Here is a 24,493-nt window from a genome sequence, read left to right as displayed (position 1 = left end):
CGTTTCAAGATTCTGGCTCACTCCTCGCCTTATTTTTGATTTGTAGCCCTTGCCACCACACCTTCGTCTGCACTGATGACAATGTACTAATTTTATTATTAATGCAGATGGTTTTACAATAGGTGCACTGCCAAGTCTTGGAAGCTTTTCTTTTGGCTTAGGATCAGAGTGTTTTCACTGTAGTTTAGTTGCACAGCTTGTTATCTTTTTTTTCCTTTAGCTGATGCAATGACGAGTGGTATGGATATAGATACCAAGGAATGTCCCAGAGCCGTGGGAATGTCCCAGAGGGAGGAGACCTAGAAGAAAAGGTTGGTCGGGGTAAAGCAACTTGTGCTGCAAAGGCAAAGCCGAGCAAGCCACTCGGGGTAAAGCTTTTCTTTGAAAAAGGTTATTATTATGCAGAAATAAACATGTTATTAATGAATCAATCGTTAGGCAGCGTCTTGTCGGTGGCCCCATTCAACGTTAGTTGTCTTCCATTACCAAATAACGTAGGTAGCGCGAGCTACAGCCCAAATATTACTTTCTGTGTTCGGTTTGTTATTTGGTTAGGAATCATGTTTAAACCTTGTAAATTTTTTCTAATTGTTTAAGTTTGTAATTATTAATGTGTTTTGTAATGTTGTTTTGTTAGTTTGGCTGAGTTTGTAAAATTGTTTTGATGAACAGGAGCGCCCTCACGCATCACGGTCGAAGAAACGCAGATGGCGGTTCTGTTTTGACGTCACCGACGTCACCACGCACTTCAATATGGCGTCGCTCCGGTGGTGTTTCGGTCCGTGCTAGGCCAACTTTAGAACTCCCCCCATCACCGGACCACCGCACAGTCGGCAAACAAAAGAAGAAAAGGGAGCGGACTACCTTCGAACGACGTTGTCAGTGTGCGAGCCATGTCAGTCAGGTAACCGGGAAGAATGCGCACGGGTTCAAACACGGGCGAAATGTTCATCACTCGTGCTCTGGAGAAGATACTGAACGATCGCGAGATCCGGCGGTCGTATCACTCCCAGCTGCGGAAAGCCTGCGAGGTTGCTTTAGGTGAGTCTGTGTAGTGCACTCTTTCGATTCACGCGTATGCGGTACTTTGTTTTATTCGGTCTACCATAAACCCGCCACCACCACTCCCTTCTTGCCGAAAACGAACTCCAATGTGGCACAGAGACAAACAGAGCGCCCTTCGGGGATTGAATGCGATAATCCAGTTGGAACAGGTGTTCGGATCGAGGTCGGTACGGCACCGTAACTTCCTCTCGCTTTCGTAACGGCCCGACAATGGCTTCCCAGATGGCTTGTTTTTGCGGCATAGTTGTCATCGTTCAAACGAGCGATTTTAATCGCTGGCGGTCGCTCCCCATCACCTTTCCTGTCCCAAAACGTTTCGTTTAAATGACGCAATGCTGTCCGAATTGTCCTTCTGAAACCGCGGGAAGCGGTGGCCCGTCCATTTAAAGGGCACGCTCTTTAAATGGCAAAATAATATTCTGCCCGCGGCTTGTCGTTTTGAAGGTCTGAAAGGCTCGCCTGTCGTACTCGCGAGGTACGTCGCGGTCGTTAAAGCGCCTGCCGAGAGTGTAAATACGAGTGTAATATTTCGAGGACATGTCATGTTTCATCGCGGAACCGCTGGTTGTTATGACGCCTTGCAGAAACGAAAGCAATTTCTTTTTTTCCCCGCTTTCCCGGAAAGATGTTTTGTCGTGCGATCTAATTAGAGCTTGTAATCTTTCTCGCCAGTAAGCTGCGGTCCGAAAGTGACTTTCAGTTCTAACGAGTGTTGTCGTTAGTGGTCCGGAATGCAGAACCCGACCCAAGGTTACTCAAAGTAAACCATTCTCTACCCTCACCAGAGTACCGTAACTACGGATATCCGTAATTTTCCTACTGGAGTTCTGCCTTCTGGTAAAATGGGAAAATCGGTAGGAAAATCCCGTAGCAGTTTGCTTCGTCACCATTCAGTGTTTTTGTGTTGTCGGATCCTCGTCACATTCTTGGGTCATGGTGTGAAATGAAGCCCTTGAAATGCCTGGTCTGTTGACTCGGTCAGCCGGTTGACTTTGGCCTCGGCTGATTGCGTGCCTGCCGGTGTCCAGCGGTCCATCGCCGAAGAGCTCTGTCAACACGTTGAGTGAGCCTGCCAGACGACTTTGGTCAAGCGTAAGAGCCAGGGATAAAATGTCTACACCCTCTTGTGTGGTTTTCCATTGGCTCTTGGAGAGGGTGACATGTCTGGGCCACTCATATCTGACAACATAGGGTTCCATTCAAAAACAAAAAAGGGGCACTGCACGTAAAAGCGGTTGTGACGTCTGGGGTTTCCCACTGAGCTTGTTATTGGTGATGGGTTAGGACTGTAGGGGGTAGAAGCGTATGCACTTGGGCTTGTTGGTAGGGGGTGCTCTGTCCAGGTTATGTTCAATGAAGCTCGCTATTTAAACTACACAAGGCCTGTTGATTAAATCCTTTGCATCATCTACCTTGATCAACTATGGCGCCCGGGTCGGGCAGAAGCGCTGCGTTGAGCTTTAATGCAAGCTTTAGCCGGAAGATGATGCGGCGTATGGCTATGTCGGCCAACCGCCCTGCCAAAAACACATACACACACACAAAAAATTTTTTTTGGCAAGTTAGGTGGATTTAGTTTTGAACTTGACCTCTATAGGTGCAGTGCGATGGTTGGAACTCTTTGCCAATACATGTTCTCTGCTCTTTCGAGCCAAGATATAAATAAACATTTTACAATGTAGTGGCCAAACACCACCTAAAAAAGAACGAATCCACATGCACTAGGCCGTCTTTGCCTGCTTGGTACAGTGAAAGGAATGTTAACAGTTATGTGGAGGAAAGAAGGGAAAACTTTTTTAATTGACAGGGTTGTCTGATGTACTGCCATAATAATTGCTACAAGCAGCATTTCTACACCGAGATATGGTATTGTTTTACTTCAGTTTTCAGTGCAAGTTGTCTTCACAGTTTTCCGTTTAATAATTCTGATAGCTTGGAGATAACAGCAAAAAGAAAAGAAATAAAAACAGAAAAACAATTGGGCAATCCCGTTACCTCCATCTTGCCATTTGTAGCTTTGTTTGCATTCTTTTGTCGTCGTCATTTCTTTTCGTCTACTATTAGTATCAACCTACACCACCTTGTGTTCTTTTTGTATTCTTGGTCTAAAATGTTACTGGCAACTTGTCTTCAAACAAGAAAAGTCTTGCAGACTCGAGAAGGTGCTTTGTTAATTGCTTAAATATTAAGCAATGGTGCAAGGTCATTACAAAGATGCAGCTAAAATATATAGTTCAAGCTGATGGCGATTATTGTCAGCAAGTAGTTGAAATTTAAGTTGTGTTGAGACTGACAGCATATAAATCAACCGATACAGTGCACCCAGTTCAAAGGGACGTGCAACATGTGCCCTAAAAAAACAAAAAAACAAAATTTTTGTCGTAGTTTGACAACTCGATTGGGAGCAGACTTGAATCACTCTACTTGCTTTTCTGAAACGTAGCTGACAAAGAGAAAAACCTTCCTTTAAGGAAGGATGCCACTGGTTTATGCCGGAGACGAGAAATTTAGCTAGTCGAGTACGATTGCTAGCCTTGGGTCTTTAACGTGCGTCAGGCAATAGCGATACGCGACCACACGCCAGTACGAAGCTCATCCGGATCGAAACGGACGGGGGCAGTCGAGTGCGCCAACACGCTCAACAGCGGTCCCTCCGAACGTAGTTGATGGCGGGAGTGGCGAGCACTGTCACTTTGCAGTAGCCTGTCTCTGTGCCAGCTGCGGGAACTTTTTTTTTGCCTTGTGTAAACCTAGGCGGGCGTAACATAGAGACGTAACAGCATGTGGCTTGCTGCCAAGGTTCACAGAGTTCGTCTGCCCCGCGGCATTCGTTATACCTACCACAACCGCTAGATGCCTTTCCCTTGAGAGTCGCGGTGCTTCGGCCATCTTGTAGCCTCAAACCATTGTTGCCAGTTATCCGAAGCTTGACTTGAAATTGCGGAAAATGTTCAAACATTTTGCGACAGAGCAAGACAACATGCTTCCTGACAGCATGCCTGAAGCTAGGGAAGTCACACTCTCTAACCGTGACAACCGCCAGCTGTGCCCATTCTGCACTAAGCACCGAAATGGCGGCGTCCATGTGTGGAGGCTAATGGCTGTACTCTTTATTACGGGCGGTAGCTTGCGCCACCTAGCCTGGAAACTAAAAACTAAAAGTATGATTCCTCCCGTAGCCCTTCTAAGCCAAATTGCTTCCCCCCCGCAATTTTGTTACTATCGCCATTGCGAAAGTCGAGGAACAGGTTGTCGGCACCCCAAGCATAGCTTGTGTGGGAATTCCAGTACCTGCGACACAGGGACAAGAAGTTGAGTGCCGTTTCAGTGCTGCCTGAGAGACTTCCTTACCTTGTCTTTTTTTTGTTTTGTTTACTTGCAGAGGAGATAAAAAATGAAACAAAGGATCAAGCACCGAGGTAGGTCAGCCTGTTGGGCTCATTTTCCTTTATCGGTTTCCCGGTACACACTCTGGGAAAGGGGCCCAGAGTGGTGTGGGAAGTGTCGGAGGATGCGGCGCAGTCTTGTCGGCACCGTGCTCAAAACGTTACCACTGTCAACGAGTTGGGGTGGCATTATCTTAGAGTAGCAGTGCTCTTGAGGTGGAGTGGGGAGTTTCCTTGTCTCGTTGTACCTTATCATGTCAGCGACTTGCAGCGGACTCCTGAAAGGCCAGTTGGGTGGAGATATCTTTCTAAAAAGATAGCTGTGAAATTTAAAATGTTGAAACATTTTTTTTTTAAAGGTTGGCTTTTTTTTTTTGTAGGTTTTGTTGTTCAGTTGATAAAAAAACTGGCGTGTCTGCTTCCGACACGCTCTGAATAAAAGTGTTGAAATGCTCTGAACAAGATTTTAAACTCTAGGAAAGTAAGAAAAAGTAACACTCCCAGCACTGCCACCTTGGGATTTGCTTCAGTTTAGAAAATCTTTTATATTACTAGGAGAATATCTGAAATTCTCTAGTACTCCTTAGATATGAACTTCATTCGAAGTTCATATCGAGCACGAAAATATATTTGAGGCAAATGTTTTGGGAAGGTTAAAACAATCAAAAATAGGTGCATACAAGTGGGCTCTTGGACCGAGAAAAGTTCCTTCTCTCATTACCAGATGGCATCGGCGAGTGGGCCAAGTGCATTGGCACATTTTAGTTTCTCTTTCCCAATGCTGTATGATCTATTTCCATTGCAGCACATAATTACATAATAGCCGAACAAGCTGATTTGCATGCAAATCGCAATAGACATTATCAGTCCTAAGGATTTTCTGTGGATGCTGGCAGCCAAATAATTGAGGTTTCATGTCCACGGAACCACCAAATAACGAGCTTTTTTGTCCACAGGAGCATAAAAAAATGACCAAATAGAGAGTACACTAAAAAGACTCTACTGTACTCTCTAACAGTAGAGAGGCCAAATAAAGTATACAGTAAAGTAGCCAAAGGAGTGCTATAAGTGACCAAATAGAGAGTGCAGTAAGTGGCCAAATAGAGAGTGGAGTAAGTAGCCAAATAGGAGTACAGTAAAGTGTCCAAAGGGAGTACACCCATAAGTGACCCAATGGAAAGCAAAGCAACATGACCAGATGGAGAGTATGTGAGACATGCCAAAGAAAGTACAGTAAAGTGGCCAAAAGGGAAGAGTATTGCTGATGACCCGACTGAAGTTACGCACATCAGGACGTGAGACGAGGGTAAGCCGAGGACAAGGTACCGACGAGACGCCGTCCAACGTCCTCTTCGAGCGCCGCTTCCGTTTTTTGCATCTGTCTCAGCGTGCAGGAGACCTCGTCTGCGCTCCCGCTTCCCAAGGGCCAGGCGGGGCTGGAGGCCGAGCGTTACCTGATGCCCTTCGAGCTGGCCTGCCAGTCCAAGTCGCCCCGCATCGTGGTGACTGCTCTGGACTGCATCCAGAAGCTGATTGCCTATGGGCACCTGACGGGCCACCTGCCGGACCCCACCAACCCCAGCAAGCTGCTCATCGACCGCATTGTGGAGACCGTCTGCGGATGCTTTCAGGTGGGCCGGCCGGGGGATCGGGGTGTGCGGCGTCCCGGTGCGGTACAACGATGCAGTCGCGGTAGCTCAGAGGTCGGGCAACGGACGACACATTGGTCTTCGCACGTTTGGATGGTGCGAGCTTAGTTCGCTAGAGCATGGCAACATTATGCGCCGTAGATGAGAAGCTTAGTAAGTGTGATACCGCCGCGGTGCCTGGAACGCGCTTTCGACCGGCACGTTTGCTGCGTCTTGAAAAGCAGTTCCTCGATTTCCACCTGACGACATCGAAGCGTGGCGTCGTCGCCATCCGCAATCCTTGCGGTGGCACGGCTGTGATGGTAGACGTGGCAAATGGCTTTTCAGCTGCAGGTTGCTCTCCGGCTTGACAGCAACGAGTTGGGACGCCGTGACGGCAGCGACGCTCGCATACTCTTGTGCTTTTCTTTCCGGAACTTCTACACCCGACCGCCGGGACTGTGACATCTGACAACACGACACTCCGGCTTTTGTGACGTCATGTGTTGCCACTTTGAGACTGCTTTCGATGCATGGGTGGGATAGGACGCTAAACACATTAGTCAGAGATGCATTCTAGGAGCCGTAATATCACTCACGAGGGCTGTTTTGTTTTCTTCAACTTCCAATGAAGCGGGTTAAAAGAAAAATATTCATTGCACTGATTTGAACAGCATACCTACCAACTCTTCTGAATTTTTTTGTAAAATGTATGAATTGGAACTAATTTTACGATTTTACGAATCTTGGTTCAAATTATACGAAAAAAATATAAAAAACAAATTACGGAAAAATGCTAAAAAAGATTGGTTCTGGCGGTACCTGGCACCGCCATAGGAGGGCAATAGGTACCGTTTGCGGCAGCTTCGTGGTTTTTACTATCCGTCCATCTGATGACCACAGATCCGAAACTAATTCAAAGCCTAAAGCCTTTGTTTGTGTGTTCGGCGGCGCATGTTGGTTCGGCCAGTTTCGTGGCGAGCAGTGCAGTGTCTGTGTTAGTTGCAAATGTAATCGTAGCCTTCCCCTGGTCGTGGTAGCTTCGCGGCGAAATGGCGAACTCCAAACCTCAAAAGAGGTACTTTCAGGTGCTCCTGAAGTCCTACACGTCGGACTTCCCGTGCTTCATGCCGTCCCAGAAGGGAGAGAAGTTTTGATTCTGTAGCACGTGCACGTGATGTAAGCCTTTCGCACGTTGGCAAAGCTGACATTAAGCTGCACATCGCTTTGCGTAAACACCAGGAATATGTGTGAACTGCCCACCCCTCCCCCCTCTTTCCTCTCCCCGCTTTTCCCTCTTTTGGGACAAAAATAAACAAACACCAGTGGTGTTTTACTTTGCAAAGCAGCCGACCGTCTCCGCGACACCCGAGAGGTTTTCTAGACAAGGAACCTTGTGCTTTCTGCTTTTTGTAAGGTCATCATTTTGCCCGCTTTGGTTCTTGTTTGCATATACAACTACTTTGGACCCACACCTGATGGTATCGGAAGATTTAAAAACACCACCACACAACAGCACTGGCAGTTTTCAATAGATTGAGGACAAGCACATTGTCGTGGCCCTGTCGCAAAATTATGTAGGCCCAACAGGCATAGAAAAAATCTTTCCTATGGCAGTTATTGCTTTCCTGATGATTTTTATTCAAGCATTACAAGAAAATACTTTAATTATAAACTTATTATCTGACAGCTAGAAGCCTGACCTCATAATTTCATCTTTGGCAGTTTTAGCTCCCGCTGAGCAAGATTTCATGCAGTCAAGGTCCCTCCTTGAGCAAAGAGCTTGCACTTGTAGCGGGGCAGAGGTATTGCCATTCTGGTTGATTTACACAAGAAATGGCTGAGAGACAAATATTTAGTCAAAGCAATACTCCGTCCCAAAGAAGACAGAATAGTGGAAAATGTGTGAACACGTTATATGACCAGAGCTCCTTTTTGAGCAGAAACAAATCAACGATATAAAACTATTCTGGCGCAGGTGGCTTTCGAGGCGAGGGAATAGGTGCTTGCAGCCGCGGAATGCTTGCAGGCTGTACCCCAAAGAGTTGCGGGCCGCGTGTTTGACACTGTCATTTTAAAAGTATGGAGCGGCGTTTCCTCTTTGCCCAGCACGTGGCAATATGTTCCAGCAACCCTCGTAACGTCCCCTCCACTATGCCCGCAATTCCAGGAACGCGAGGAGGCTCTCTAAACGTTGTGCATGTAGAATGCCAGAGTGACGGCCAATTTTTTCGTAATTCTGGAATCATTCGGCGTTCTTGTGTAGCAAAGAGTCCGAGGCATGTACGTCTTCCCCGACCCCACTCTTCTCTGGTTTCTTTTCTCCCGACCAACCAGGGCCCCACGACGGACGACGGGGTGCAGCTGCAGATCATCAAGGCGCTGCTGACGGTGGTGACGAGCCAGTCGTGCGAGGTGCACGAGGGGAGCGTGCTGCAGCCTGTGCGCACCTGCTACAACATCTACCTGGCCTCCCGCAACCTGGTGAACCAGACCACCGCCATCGCCACCCTCACCCAGATGCTCAACGTCATCTTCGCCCGCATGGAGGCCTGCTGCGGCCCCGAGGCCGCTGATGGGGCGCTGCCGCAGACGGCGATGCAGGACACGGCCGTGGGGCGCACGGAGCAGAGGGGAAGCGTTTCGCTGGACGCCTCGGAGCAACTCGACAACTCGAGGTGGGGCGGGACGCAGCCACCCATCTGTGCGTTTGAAGGCTTGGAATGCTTTATAGCAGAAGCCTCTACTCCCAAAAATTTGTCTGTTTGTTTGTTTACAGTCCCCGACCGATTTTTCGAACGCTGAAATTTGGGACTTGCTCGTTATTTCAGACATCTACGAGGAACTGTGATGCACCCAATTGAAATAGTACATATTAAAGGGACGCTGACAGGGTATTTATTCTCACCGAGGTTTTTAGCTGTACGTGACATGTGAGAGCCCAACTACTCAGAACAAAATTTGCGGCTTGAAATTCGGCTTCTTTCCACCCGAAAACCGCCAATCGAGAACTGGCCGGTTTGTGTCGCACTCACTCTTTTCTTCGTGTTCACGGGCCCTTTTCTAACGTTGAGCCAGAATCGCCAAATTTAATCGAAGTTGTGGGTCATTGAAAGCACACCACCATATAAAAAAAAAAAAATAAATAAATATGGAACCCATTTTTTGTAAATTCCAAAAAGCTGCAAATATGTTGATTGAAAAGAAAGTTGCACAGAGAACCGGGAGCATTCTGTGCGTTCACTGTGTAATTCTCAACATGGCGTCGTATCACGTATTGTGGGTCTTGCGGGCTGGACGGCGATGGCAGTGGACGATGGATATGAGACCTCTACTTCAGAACTGTCGTCCGCGGTAGCGGCGACCCTGTCTTTCTTCGAAACAGAAATTTTGGACCGATCAAAAGAATTGGTATTCATCTCATACAACGCGCTTGACCACCAAGCCGATTTGCGCGAAGACATCGCTGAGCCGTTGCCACTTCTCGTGGCTGACGACATCGCTCGTGCAAACGTCAAGCACGAAGTGCATACTTCGAGTTGAATATGCACACGTACGATTTCTTTACTAGGTGCAAATGTGGCCAATGCGTAGTGCTGCCCGACTTCGAGCCGGGAGTTCCTTTGCTGGAGGAAAATCAGCTGCAAACCTTTCGACCTATAGTAGACTGGCGGCATTACCACAAAGAGTTCCCCCAGTAGCTCAGTGGAAAGATGTCCGCCTCACATGCCACAGCCCAGGTTCAATCCCTAATGTAAGCATATCTTTTTTAAAATTTTTTTTTGTCAAATATTTTGCAATATATACATTTCTTTTTTTACAATTATCGCTGGAAAAAAAACAAATGTTGTGGATGATACGTCGCTGAATTAAATGGTATGGGATTCCCTTTTTGACGCCTGCGAACTCAATGTAACCACCACTTTCCACAAAATGCAAGGAGCATATGAATTGGGTAGCATCCGCTTTCAGAGATTCCCGTAACTGTTCTAAAGGAATTGCAGCCAGACATGTGAGGCAGCTCTTCTTGCAACATCTTGGGGGTATTCTTTTCAAACCGATCACGGGAATTCACCACGGTCACTCACTACTCATCTCCATCTCTTCAATGTACAAAACAACTCATCTTGAAGTACAGAACAGCGAGCGGAACAAACATAACTGCAAAGGAAGTGCACGGAAAACAATTCCTGCAACGGATTTCATCTGCTGCACGCGAAAAACAAAAACAAAAAAAAACGCACAATTGGGTGTTGTTACGTGACTCGTGGCTCTCTCTCATTCTTTATATTTCTCCGACCTCTGTGCGGAGGTTTCGGTTTCGAGCAGTTGCATTTTTTGGCTTTATTAAAATTATATGTGACTCTGTAGCAAAATATTAATTGGGCAGTCTTCCAACACCATAATGGATCGCCTGGCAAAAAATTAAAAAAACATTTTTGGGGGGTGTCAGTGCCAATTTTTCAGACAGATTGCAGTCCGAAAGTTAGATTTTTCACAGAAAAATACGGTAATCCCTCGTTGTAAGGAAATCACAATTTCCGAATCTTTGCTTTTATTGTAGCTCAACAAGTTCCCAACCGAAATTCACGCATTTCTTACCGGATTATTTGAAGTGCATTGGCAGCAGACCACGCTTATTACGAAGGCTGTGGTGCCAAGAACACGCAAGCCTACACGGAGGTGCACGGAGACCATTGAGTTTCCTCCCCTTTCTCCACCGAAGCAAACGGCAAACTGGGAAAACGGAGTAAACGGGTGACGGAGGGCAGAGCGTGCAGAGCTGGCAGAGCGCTGCTTCCGATGTTAAAGTGCGGATGCGAGCAAGGGTCAGTGTCAACGTTCTGACATTACCCACGGTGCCCGCAGCCGACGCTGCCCGACTCCTGTCGGAACCGGGTCAAGGGAGCGATGGAGCCCTGAGGGGATTATTCCTTTGAAATCCCCCGACTCACACGCCTGCACAGGCACACCTGTGGCCTACTACACGCACACGTGCATCGTGTCGATGATTGGGAGTGTTTACCGAAAATTGCTTAGATCTGCGAGGTTGAGGAAAGTGGCCGGCCCAAGTTCGAAATTGCCAAAGAATGCGACATTTCAACATTGGCTGTTCGACACTGTTCACCGTTTTGCAGAACAAGCAAGGCATGTTGGACGGGTTCGAGAAGTTTCTTACGTAGGAGAATGCGCGCCCGTGACCCGAAGATGAAAGATCGCCTACCGCTTCACGCTCGTCAGATTTTCTCTCGCGAGCATGCTTGCCGAGCGAGCGCACGATTTCACACACTCTTCACAAGTATGTGAAAGCATGTTGGCAAAGCTCCTGAGGATAACTTTGATTCCTTCTCACTTGTCGATGCGAATGTTCCTGTTGTTGCTCCTGCCACGGATGCTGTGATCGTAGGGAGAGGCACCTCGGAAAATGCTCACGACTGTGGAGACGCGAAGCACCCTACGTCTGCCTCGAAACAAAGTGGGGTGCGGTGGCGGTGACAGTGTTATTGCGATGCCCGGAGCAGTTGAGGAGACCTGACGCCTAGATGAAAGTATCGGCAGACTCCATTTAATTATTTTTTTTCTTGGTAAAGCTGCCGTGAGATGTCCATAACCAAGGTTTGTTTGATTAGTATACGGTCAGTGCTCTGCAATGTTCCGTCCACCTTGAAGGCTGCTGACATTGTTTTTTGGCTCTATTGCTTTTGTCGAATTACTGCATATGTCAAACGTTTTTGCTGTCCCATTGACTTCGTTATAATGAGGGATCACTGTAATAACTATTTTTATTTGAAAAATCCAAGTGGCTGCCGAAAGGCCGCAATTATGGATTTTTCGCCGCCTTGACCGTGGGCTTGGTTTGGTGTTTCAGATGGATTGGATAGGTTTGGCAGCACTATTGTAGCACTGCCAAACCAGCCGCTAGGCGTGCCGGGAGCGGCGTGCCCTGGCTCGCCAGTCGGGTAATGTTATACGATGGAAAGGACACTAACTACTTGTGTGGCAGGTGTATGACCTCGACACTTGTCCTAAGGCCAACTTACGCAGAATGCGTTGCGCGTTTGCGTCTGCATCTCTAACAGATTGCCCCAAAGGCCTAACGAGCAAACTTGGCTACTCAAAGAGATATATGCAATCGCACAACGCATTCTTTGCATCGGTTGGCTTTACGCGTAACATCGAGGCAAGCAATGTTTTTACCAGCCGGGGTTCGATTCTGTTTTGAGTTGCGGCAAACGACCGCATACCGCTTGCAGCTCTGCTCCGGAGCCGTCCCCGACGCCCCCTCCTTCCTCCGAGACGGCCAACCCCGCCGAAGACGCCGTCTCTCGGGAGGCCGACGCCGATTCTGTCGGCGGCGGCAGCGCCACGTTGGACGACCGGGGCGAGTCCTCCCAGGAGGTGGTGGCAACGGTCCTCCAGGAGATCCTGAATCGGGTAGTCTCCGGTTCGGGCGATGGTCCGTCGCCGGCGACGCCGGCCGGCCCGACGCTGGCCCGGGCCAGCTCACAGGAGAGCATGGCGGCCAGCTGCGAGGGGGGCTCGGCGGTGCAGGCTCACTTTGCCCACGTGGTGCAGAAAGACGCCTTCCTGGTCTTCAGATCGCTCTGCAAGCTGTCCATGAAGCCCCTGCCCGAGGGACAGCCGGACCCCAGGTGAGCCACTTTAACGACGTTTCTGGCCGAACTCTTCACACTTTCGCGTCTGTCGCTCGGTTTGTAAAGGGGTGTTCACACGGGGGGATGTACCACCCTTTGGTCCCCAAGATGCGCATTACGTGTTAACAGCATAAAATTTTCCAAGGAGCTGCGCTGACATAGACATTCCAGGGGGATGGGGGAGCTTTTGCTCAGGCTGCACATACGCTCCCCACCTTGGTGTGGGTTCTCTCTACAGTTGATGGTATTTTGTTTGCGTGTCTGGCAACTTTACAAGTTTTGCTCCGTGGAATACCGGCGGTGGCATCTGGACCTCCTAATATGTTGTGGCTTGCAATGTCATGCATGCAGAGGTGGAACGGCTGCGCCATTTGCGCCATTTTGCGCCAGACGCATTTGTCTGCGCCATCCTGCGCCATGTAGCGGAAACTGCGCCACAGCCAATACCTTGCGCCATTATGCACCAAATCGCAAAACGTGCGCCCAAAAAAATGTATTTTGTCTTCGTTTCGGTTTCTATCGACTCGATTGGCAAGAATGAGCGCGTTTAGCTTGGTCGGCATTGCAATCTTTTGCTCTATTTATTCTCCCTGTGTATCTCGAATCGGAAGCGTGCAAAAAATTTGGGAGTCGGATTCCTAGCGCTACAGCACCTGCGACTGGATTGTTATTCTTCAAACATCAGTGGTTCAGCAAGTCGGCAGAGGTGAGGTTGAGTGTCGTTCAGGCGTCAGATCGCCTGAGGCTCTGCGGCCGGGGATCCGGACGTCAGCCAGTTGAAAACAAATGAGTAAAAGATTCCTTTTAGTACTTCATCGTTAGAAGTTGGAACCGCATTCCCGGAAGATATATCGTCATTTGATAGAACTGAAACGCGGTCCGATCCGAAACCTTGCCGGCCAGCAGCTCTCACGCGAGGGGTAGATCTGCTCGGCGTACTTTAACCTTGCTCCTGCTTATCGCTTCGAATATGATAACTCCGTTAATCGTAGTCTGCTGTTTCAATATTGAGTTGCACAATAAGATAAACTCGAAATTTGTTACCCTGTTCCTCCACGCAACTGCACGTCCGTTGCTTGCGCACGTCACGTGGCTCGCGCATATAATTAGTATGTTGAGCATGTGTGGGTTGTGCGATATGCAGTGTTTTTTTTGTTTTTTTTTAATTTCGAGCAGCTGTAAGCCACTCACATTAAAGGGACACTGACAGGGTATTTATGCTCGCCGAGGTTTTTAGTTGTACGTGACATATGAGAGCTCAACTACCCAGAACAGAATTTGCGGCTCGAAATTCGGTTTCTTTCCGCCCGAAAACCGCCGATCAAGAATTGGCCGGTTCGAGTCTCGCTCACTCTCTTTTCCGCGGTCACGGGCCGTTTTCTAAGGTATCGATGCGACCACCAAATTTAATCAAAGTCGTGGGTCACTGAAGGCACACACTCAATATTAAAAATAGAAAAAAAATATGAAACCCATTTTTTGTGGCTTTTAAAAAGCTGTAAATACGTTGATTGAAAAAAAAAGTTCCACAGACAACCGGAAGCATTCTGTGCGTGCGTCGTTTCGCGTATCGTGGGACTCGCAGGGACGCGATGGCAGCGGTCGACGGGCGTGGGACCTCTATTTCAGAACTGTCGTTCGCGGTACCGGAGAATTTTGTCTGCCTTTAAAAGAGAAATTTGGGACTGATCAAAAGAATTGGTATTCATCCCGTACGACACGCCCGACCACCAAGCCGATTTGCACGAAGACGTCGCCGAGCCGTCGCTCCCTTCTCGTGGCTGAAGACATCGCTCGCGCAAACGTCAAGCACGACGTGTCTACTTCGAGTTGAATATGCACGCGTACGATTTCTTTACAAGGTAAGAATGTCGCCAATGCGGGGTGCATCCCGACTTCGACCCGGGAGTGCTTTTGCTAAAGGAAAATCGGTAGCAAACTTTCCAACTTACAATTTATCGGCTGAATTATTACTAAGGAAAGAGATCCCCTAGTTTCGATATGCCCCAGTAGCTTAGTGGGAAAGACGTCCGCTTTACACGCCGTCGGATCGGGTTCGATCCCCCGTGAAACGTTTTTTGTTTTTTTCATATGTTTTTCGATGTTTACATTTCTTTTCTTTTTTTTACAATTATCATTGAAGAAACAAAAAAAAAAAATAAGAAACAAATGTTGTGGACGAAACGTCGCTGAATTAAATGGTATGGGATTTCCCTTTTGACACCTGCGAACTCAATGTAATCACTTTCCACAAAATGCAAGGAGCATATAAATCAGGTAGCGTCCGCTTTCCGAGGTGCCCGTAAATGGTCTACAGGAATTGCAGCCAGCCACTGGTCCCGATCCCGTTGATCTTTCGGAAACTCTGTCGCACAATGCCACTTCTGTTTCGGACGCAGGACATGTGAGCCAGCTCTTCACGCAACATCTTGGGTGTATTCTTTTCGGAGCCGATCAAAATTCACCACGGGCACTCACTACTCATCTCCAACTCCTCAATATACAAAACAACTTATCTTGGAGTACAGAACAACGAGCGGAACATACATAACTGCAAAAGAATCCCACGGCGAACAGCTCCCGTACGCCGCATGTCGTCTGCTACCAGGAAAAAAAAAAAAAAAAAAAAAAAAAAAAAACACGGTCGGGTGTAGCCACGTGACTTCCGCCACTCGCTCTCTTCTCTCCACTTCTCCGACCTCCGTCGGGTTTCGGTTTCGGTTTCGAGCAGTTGCGTCTTTTGGCTTTATTAAAAAAATACGGTACTTTGTTGCAAAATATTAATTGGGTAGTCCTCCGACATCATAATGAAGTGCCTGGCAAAAAAGTAAAAAAAAATTTTGGGGGGTGTCAGTGTCCCTGCTCGCAAAGTTTCAAGTTTTCGCATCTGTTACACTGTTATCCCATTTACCTAGGTCCCTAAACACTCATGTTCATCTGTGCTGCTAAGCACAATTGAAATTGCTCCCGTGCTTGTCTAAGACACAAGCTGAGGTGCAGTGAAAACTTATCTGAGCTGCTCCTAGCCTGCTCCAGGTTTTAGCTGCTCCCAAGCTGCTCCAAAACAGCTGTTTCAGCTGCTCCCGTGGCTGCTCCCAAGTACATTTTATGAGTTCCACCCCTGTGCATGTCGTCCTAGACAGCAGAAGGAGCATTCGACATTCATCAGTGCCGTCCTCAAGCCGCTCCTACATACAACTGGTTTTTGATTCCACATTCTTTGTGTTGCATTCACCGATTCAAGAAGCATCTTTTTTTCAGTAGGAAGCAGTTTGTCGTCTCCTGCATCTAAGAGCTCTGGTGCCATCATTGCGTATTGCTGGTTCATGTACACCTCTATTTTTCTACTCGTCGGCGCACATTGAGCCCTGTCGTCGAGTGTGAGGCCACTAAATGCGTCTGCTAACACTGACATTCATCTCGGCTCCCCGCCGTTCATGTGAATGCCGGAGTCGAGGAATGATTCCCGCTGGTTCTGCCGATCACTGGCCTCACGCACATGCCAGCATTTTGCGTGAATACCCTTAACCACCGAAGCAGGTGGCACACACCTGTTATATACACACAGTAATCCCACATTATAACGAAATAGCTTTTTTCGAATGATCGTTTTCGTCGAAGTTCAATGTGGTCTTGACTGAAATGCATGCATTTTGAACCGAATCATTCTAAGTGTATCGAAGGCCGACCACACTTATTACGAAGGCCGAGGTGCAAAAGCACGCAAGCCTACACTGAGGTGCATGGAGACCCCTGCGTTTCCTCCCCCCTCCTCCACCGAGGCAAACGGCAAACTGGGAAAACGCCATACAAGAAAACGGAGCAAACGGGTGACGGAGGGCAGAGCGCCGCTTCCGATGCTGATGCACCGACGCGGCCAGGGAGTAGCGGGAGCAGCATCCACATTTGGATGCTACTAACGGCCCCTGCAACCTACGCCGCCCGATTCCTCTCGGAATCGGGTCAAAGGAGCGATGGAGCTCGGAGAGCCCAGACGAGATCATCTCTTCAAGAGCATCCTATGCGCGTGCCTGCGCAAGTGCGTCGGCGCGAGTGCGCTTGCGGCATACATTTGTAGGGGAGAGTGAAATTGTTTACCGAAAGTCGCCTAGATGTGCAAGATTGTGAAAAGCGGCTGGGCCAAGTCCGAAACCGCCAAAGAATTCGGCATTCTGGCCTGGGCTGTTCGACACTGTCCACCGCTTTGCAGAACAAGCAAGGCATACTGGACGGGTCCGAGAATTTTTTTATGCAAGAGAAAGCACGCCCGCAACCTGAAAATGAAAAATCGCCAACCGCTTTGCGCACGTCGGATTTTCTCTGGCGAGCATGCGTGCCAAACCGAAGCAAGATTCCCTGAGCTGCAACAGTCTCTACAGGAGTGTTTGAAAACATGTTGACGAAGATACCGAGGATAACTTTGATTCGTTTGCGCTTGTCGATGCGGATGCTCCAGTTGTTGCTCTTGCCACAAATGCTACGATCATAGTCCTTGCGTGTGATCAGGGTTAGCTTGAAGCACCGTCAGAGAGGCACCTCAGGAAACGCCAATGGCTCCGGAGACTCAGAACATCCTATAACTGCTTTGAAACAAAGTGGAGTGCTTGGTGGTAACAGTGTTCTTGCGATGCCTAAGGCAGTTTGAGGAGAACTGATGCCTGAATGAATTTATTGGCAAACTCCACCTAATTATTTTTTTTACTCATTAAAGCTGCTGCAAGATGTTCCCAGGTTTGTTTTTAGAATATGCGGTCAGTGTGTTCCCCAGTGTTCCCACCCAACATCAATGCTGCTGGCACTCAGTATGCATAAGAGCGGTAATGTGGGCAACGAATTGGGTATGATATGTTAGCTTCTAAATGGAAAATCGAGTTAACAAGGGTCTTGTTATGTTTGTACCCCTATTGTGTGAAAAACATTAGAATTGCACTAATGCCACAGCTAAAGTTGTCGGTTGGTTGCGGGAGGGTGCATCTGCGGGAAGTAGACAGTTGAGTCGGACAGTTGTGCGAATTGGTTTTAAATGCGATAGAAGACTTTGCGGACGTCGACGAAAAATACTCCTAGAATTTATGCAGAAGTTCGTAAGCACTTTAATAAAGAAAAGTTGGGCGGTACAAGACAATGCAAAGTTTCCGTTGCGTCTTAACAACGACCTGCGTGGAAGTTTCATAAAGTTTTTTTTTCCGTCATCTAACGTAAAGCCCCTTGATGAAATTTATGGTTCACGTTTCTTACAAGTTCCGACAACCATTGTTACGCGGAGGCGCAAGACACGTGCCACGAGAGAGTGCCGCATCGCCACTTGCTCCCAAGGACCGCATGAGGCAGGAGCCTCGTGCTTTGGCAGATTTGGCGCCACTCGCAAGTCAAACACCAGCGCATAAGGGGGCGTTACTCTAACGCCGTGCACGTCGCCCTCTCCCGGCAGATCTCACGAGCTGCGGTCTAAGGTGCTGTCGCTGCAGCTGCTGCTGCTGATCCTGCAGAATGCGGGGCCCGTGTTCCGCACCAACGACATGTTTGTGAATGCCATCAAGCAGTACCTGTGTGTGGCCCTGTCCAAGAACGGCGTCTCGTCAGTGCCCGAGGTTTTCGAGATCTCGGTGACCATTTTCCTGGCGCTGCTGCAGAACTTCAAGACCCACCTGAAGATGCAGATCGAGGTCTTCTTCAAGGAGATCTTCCTCAACATCCTGGAGACGTCCAGCTCCTCCTTTGGCCACAAGTGGAAGGTTATCCAGGTGGGCAGGGTGCTATGATACTCCACCAATCTTAATTTGAATTTTCGCCGAGTAACCCGACGAAATTTGCCCGACATAACCCCGACGGTCCATATTATTTGTTGATCTGACAGCCTGTGCAGGAGCTTTTAGAGGAACCTTAGTCTGCGTTGCTCTTTATCGTTGCGCGTTTAGTTGCCGTTTCATGTCGTTTATTTATTAAAGCAGTGTTTCTCAGCCAACGATGTTTCGCAGACCCCTTGTGGATCCGCGGAAATGATGGAGGTCCCCATTCGGGGTGAGCAGGGAAATGAAAATATTAATGATGATAATGATTTAATAAATGGATACAGCTGAGGGTTAGTGTGAAGTAGACTTCTCTGATTCAGATAGTACGGACCCCTAGAATGCCTTTGCGGACCCCAAAGAATTCGCGGACCCCCTTTTGGTAACCACTGTATTAAACCATTAAAGGCTTTTGAACGCTACCCTCCAATCCCAAAATTATTTCCGTCCGTCCGTCCGTCCATCCTTGAATTTCCCGCTAAATTTAGTGGGGAAATTGGCGTCACGTGACGTGTACACGGATTCAATTTCCCCGCTAAATTTAGCGGGAAATTTGATGTTGCGTGACCTCACGTCACGGAACCTGCAGACCAATTCATTTTCCCCTCTAAATTTAGCAAAAAAATTCATGTCGCATGACCTGTACGGCAATTCAGTTTCCCTGCCAAATTTAGCGTGGAAATCAATGTCGCATAACCTGACGTCTCATGGGCTCTACACCCATGTAGTTCTAGGCCGAATTTAGCGGGAAAAATGATGTCACGTGACACAACGTGACGCAACCTATACTATGCAAGATTGTAAATAGTCTTCTGAACAAATTAAAATGATTACTTCTTAAACACTGCATTTCATGCACCATTGGACTTTGAAGGTAAAGGTCACTACAGTATAGACCACTTACAACGTAACCGTTTATAGTGCAGGACCGGGTATAACGCGTTTTTTTTAAACCACCGGTTCGCCTCCCATAGAACTCCATGTAATTACATACCGCTTAAAACGCAGGTGCGCGAAGGGAAATACCGGTTATAGTGCGGTTTCTGGCACAGCCCGCCGACCGCGCCGACGATTGGAGCAGCGAGCACGCTTCCCTGTGCGACACTAGATAACGGCGCTGACGGCGCGAGCCGCAAGCGTTGCGCAAGCGGCACTCGCGGGGCAAGGAGGTTGCTCGAAGAAGCGGGAGAAGCGAAGAGAGAGGCTTCAGTTGCCCTAGCGACAGAGGGACGCACGCACGTGTCGTTCACGTGCGTGCGTCCCTCCGCTTCCTTGAAAACATCCGAAACAACCGCAACGACAGACCAATCGCAGGTCGAGAAGTGTTCGCGCGCGTCGCATGCCGGTCGCGGGCCGGCTGCTTGTCCGCAAACATGGCATCGGTTGTGATCAACGTTGTGATCGTCGTCTTAGATGGCGTTCATCTCATCGTTCCGCGTAAAAGCGCTATCCTTTACTGTGAATTTTCGCTGTGTGTCGCTATGATAACCCAGCACGTGCTAGAAGGGAAGATCCACCTACTCGAGCGGCGATGTCGTGGCGGCACTCTCAAGACGGCAGAAACGCCCGTGTCGTTGTGTTTGTTTACTTCGACTACAGTGGTGATTATTTCTAAGCATTTGTGTGCTCAAACATCGCCCGGATTTCTTATTTGGCGCATTTCATGCGTGTGCTCAAGTTCAAGGTATTACTGGCGTATACCGTATGAAGGATGCGAATTTTCGCGCGTTTTCATCTCCGGAGAAAAGTGGTTAGGGTTAGCAATCCTGAACGCTCGCAACGTCCGTCCGCAACCCGCGACGCCGCTATAAGGCTGCGCCAGGCAAAAGCCGCTCATTTCTTTCAAAATGTGTGACACACTTGAGAGAGAAGTGTACTAGTCTGGTGAAATAAAGCCTTTCCTCAAACTAAGCTTTATTTTTCATCTCACATAAAATAAATTGTTTTACAAAGGTAAGTTGTCTCATGGCATGTATTTTGGCCTGAAAAATTGATGTTTTGGTTATAACGCGGTACCGCTTATAGTGCGGATTTTCGCGACTCCCGCGACATACGTTATATGCGGTCTACACTGTACCAATTTTTCTTAGGGTACCCTGTTAAAGGCATCCAGAAAGGAAAATCAAAATATACGAGGACCTTTCCAAAATGGGTGAAATATGACACGCTATCGTCAATGACGATCGCACGTTATATTCTGAGTGGATGGAAATATTTTTTGTTCCAAGCGTCAGACCCTAGTGAGCGCTTCGAAATCTGCCATCTAGGTGTGCGATGCGTCATGGGAACTCCGTCGCAGTCGTGACGTCGGGCTCCTCAGCATAGCCAAAGGCCGACGTGATTATGAGCGCTGCCACAAGGTAGCTTTTGCGTGTTACAACCTTGCGTTCCGGAGTGGCGGACGCCCGCACAGCTGCACGACGACCGTCGTGACGCATTCGTTTCGGCCCTCGTAATTCACGGTGCCTTCCGCCATGATCTTTGAGCTCGAGAGGACGAGGATTTCGACCACCAAGGGGACTTGGGAAGATGTCAGGGAGGACGAGTAGTCACTCTCGCATATAGTGATGGACAGGCGATTCGGGCTAGAACCTTGCGAACCGTCTCGACAGACCAACCGTCTGTCCGACAATCTGAAGGGGGTCGGGGTAGTCAAGAAAGGCCTCACATTTTATAGCGATTGGCCAGCTTGGAGTTATGGGCTATTAGGCGTTTTATTAACAGCGTGCTCGCTTACCAGTTAGCTTTGCTTTTCGTGTGGTTCACCGAGCTCTTCTGCATTTCTTTTCTTGGAAATGAATACCGTAAAATCCCGGAAGGACACCCACTCAAAATGAAGAGGTAAATGGTGAAAAACATGGAATGGGCTATCTTTGGGGATGCCACAGCAAAACTTTATCAAAAATTAATGATAAGCGCTGGGGCACCCGCTACAAACCACGTGACGTGGGAACTGATACAGCAAACCGCGAACACGGCAAATTCGCGTTTCACGATGCGATAAACACGCGGGAATTCGCAACAGACGCCTGTGTCACGGGAAAGGATACCGCAAGTGGCCGATGCAGCAGATTCGCGTTTCACGGTGCGAAGGATTCGCGGAAACTTGCCGAGAACTCGCATCTCACGGGAACGGATACCGCAGGTCACGGACGCAGCAGATTCAAGTTTAACGGTGCAATAAAGACGCGGGAACCCGCTGCAATCTTGCCTGTCACGGAAACCGACGTCGCGTGTGCAGATCGCGGACAAAAGCACGGGAATCCGCTACGAACTTGCAAACTCATACCGCAAATCGCGAATGCAGCAGATTCGCAATTCACTACGCATTATACACGCGGGAACAACTAGCGTGTTACGCGAGCCGATATCACGTGCAGATCGCAGACAAAAAAGCAGGAACCCGCTATGAACTCGCTTCTCAGACACACCGGTACCGCCGATCGCGCCGTTGATGTGCAATTCCCGTCGGACATTGCTTGACGTCCAACGGAAACCGGGGGGTGGGCGACGTTTCGGAATTTATATGTTACCAATATTTAGCGAGAAAAACGGGATGGGCAATCTCTCGGGGGAGGGCGCCCTCACGGGATTTTATGGTAGTCGGCAAAACCCTCGGTATTAACTGAATATTTTTGGTAGAAAGACCCAGACTCCTGAGGACAGTGGGTCACCTTTCATAGTCATCATCACGGAAATGGTCACCGTATACAGGTGATCAGTATTTATTGGCGCGTGAGAGACGAGAAACGTGCGAGACGGATCCACACGCTTCGGAATTTGTCATCGTTTGGAAACTTGTGGGTCAGCGTCTCGCACTGTTGCCACAGCCCTCTGCCGCGCAATAGTGTAGCATCTTGCCTGTTCTTTGTATTGCGAATGTGCCGGATTTGCAGTACAAGGCTTTTGGAAGGGGAGGAAATGTGGAGCGTCTCCGCCGCCATTCCTTCCACTTTCACTCTTGCTGCATTGCAGTGCATCTTAAAGGGCCACTAACAAACCCAGCATCAAAATTCTTTTTATTGTTTCGATCGACTAGAAGGAAACAGTGTTTTCAAAGAGCCTGATTCAAAACTCCCTCCCGAGTCAATGATGTAGATCATGCGCCTCTCGCGCTTTTGGACAAGTTCAAACCGGAAGTGCCGTTAACCTTCTCCCTTTCCTTTGAATCGATCGCGATCACGGGTGCTCGCGTCTATTAACCGACAGATTATGCACTTAACCAATCTGTGCAGGAGGTGTCCGCCATTAGATTGCAGACGTTCTCCGTGGTTGCTTCTCTGTCTAAAATCTAGGCTCTCCACTTTCCTGCCACCGACAACGTCTGGCAAATTGCATGCAGGTGCTGACGCGCATCTGCGCAGACGCCCAGAGCGTGGTGGACATCTACGTGAACTACGACTGCGACCTGAATGCGGCGAACATCTTCGAGCGGCTGGTGAATGACCTGTCCAAGATTGCCCAGGGGCGGCAGGCCCTGGAGCTGGGGGCAACGGCCCATCAAGAGAAGTCCATGAGGGTCAAAGGCCTCGAGTGCCTCGTGTCGGTGCTCAAGTGCATGCTTGAGTGGAGCAAGGACCTGTACGCCAACCCCGGGAGTGCCGCCGCGGCCGGCGCCGGCAGTGGCGGCGGCAGCGTCGGCGTCTCGGGCAGTGTGGGCAACGTCGATGCAACGGAGGTGAGTCGCTTCTAAGTTAGCGGGTAGGTGGCGCGAGCTACTGCCAGTTATAAAACCACGACGTTGGAACTATGCAGAGTAAGGACTGAGGGGTTGTTATGGTTACGTCATATATATATAATATTTTCCACTGAATCTAGTATACTCGGCGCACATGCTGTCATTACCTTGATGGTGGTCCCGTGATGTCGTCAGCATGACAATGGTCATGTAATGCCATCAGCATGACTGTGGTTACGGGATGTCATCAGCATGATGGTAGTCTCGTGATTTTATCAGCTTCACGGTGGTCACGCGGCATCATCAGCATGACGGTGGTGCATCTTCAACATGACGGTGGTCACATGACATCTTCAGCATGAAAGCAGTCGCATGACATTGTCGATGTGACTGTGGTCTCATGTCATCATTGGCATGACAGTGGTCACATGACGTTGTTAGCATGATGGTGGTCACAAGACGACATTAGTGTGACGGTGGCCACGTGATGACCATCAAGCGCCAAAACGGCAAGTGTGCCGTGTCGGAGCACGCCGATGTCAGACCGGCCGTGACAGTGCATTTTCCCTTTCACCTTAGGAGGAAGACCGGAGCCTGGTGAGCCACGGGGGCTCATCCAACTCCCTCAACTCGGTGAGCAGCTCCAACATCCCGGAGCAGCTGGAGGTGCTCAAGCAGCAGAAGGAGATCATGGAGCAGGGCATCGACCTGTTCAACCGCAAGCCCAAGAGGGGCCTCCAGTTCCTTCAGGAGCACGGCCTGGTGGGCCCACAGCCCTGGGACGTCGCAGAGTTCTTCCACATTGATGAGCGGCTCGACAAGGTGGGTCTTCGGCATGGTTACGAGTTTTTTTCGTAGACCTCTAGCTCTCAAGTTTCAAGCAGCACTCCCTGGCGACTGAATTTGGGTATTTTAGGTCGCGTTTCCGTCATGCATCGCACGGCAATCCTTTCAATCGCTGTGTAAAGGCCCGTTCACACTCTTGCAACCGAGTACGATTGAGAGAGACGAGACTTGTTAAAACCTCTTAAAATTTCTTAGGACGAGAGAACACACTGGCACGTTGGCGCCATCTTTGCGGTGACCCTGGAACTGCATTTCACAAGAGCGAAGGTTTTGCGGGATTTCTGAGGTCAGATGTGCGTAATACCTATAAGAAAGGCTCGTTTATAACGTTGACAAAAGTTTTTCGAGTCAAGAAAGAAAGGATAATGCGCCAGGAAAATTGAAAATATGCCGGACCGTCAAGTTTACACCGCTCCCCAATAGATGGCACCAGTGTGTCCTCTCG

General features: G+C 48.9%; 1 protein-coding gene across 2 annotated transcripts in view; it reads left to right on the top strand.

Annotated features, from left to right (window-relative positions):
* Positions 1 to 733: 733 nt before the first annotated feature.
* The window catches only part of LOC8032073 (brefeldin A-inhibited guanine nucleotide-exchange protein 1), a 73,180-nt gene continuing 49,420 nt past the window's right edge, over positions 734 to 24,493 (top strand). For both annotated transcript variants that reach the window (XM_029981170.4, XM_029981169.4), the window contains exons 1-8: positions 734 to 1,041; positions 4,448 to 4,484; positions 5,839 to 6,082; positions 8,417 to 8,757; positions 12,334 to 12,732; positions 18,167 to 18,479; positions 22,867 to 23,202; positions 23,782 to 24,024. In XM_029981170.4, coding sequence (XP_029837030.2) covers positions 918 to 1,041; positions 4,448 to 4,484; positions 5,839 to 6,082; positions 8,417 to 8,757; positions 12,334 to 12,732; positions 18,167 to 18,479; positions 22,867 to 23,202; positions 23,782 to 24,024 — 2,037 coding nt within the window. In that variant the 5' untranslated portion in view covers positions 734 to 917. The remainder of the gene's footprint in view (positions 1,042 to 4,447; positions 4,485 to 5,838; positions 6,083 to 8,416; positions 8,758 to 12,333; positions 12,733 to 18,166; positions 18,480 to 22,866; positions 23,203 to 23,781; positions 24,025 to 24,493) is intronic.

The sequence above is a fragment of the Ixodes scapularis genome, unplaced genomic scaffold, assembly GCF_016920785.2.
Source record: "Ixodes scapularis isolate PalLabHiFi unplaced genomic scaffold, ASM1692078v2 PGA_scaffold8__174_contigs__length_109621045, whole genome shotgun sequence".
NCBI lineage: Eukaryota > Metazoa > Arthropoda > Arachnida > Ixodida > Ixodidae > Ixodes > Ixodes scapularis.
This window is presented reverse-complemented; position numbering and strand designations above follow the sequence as displayed.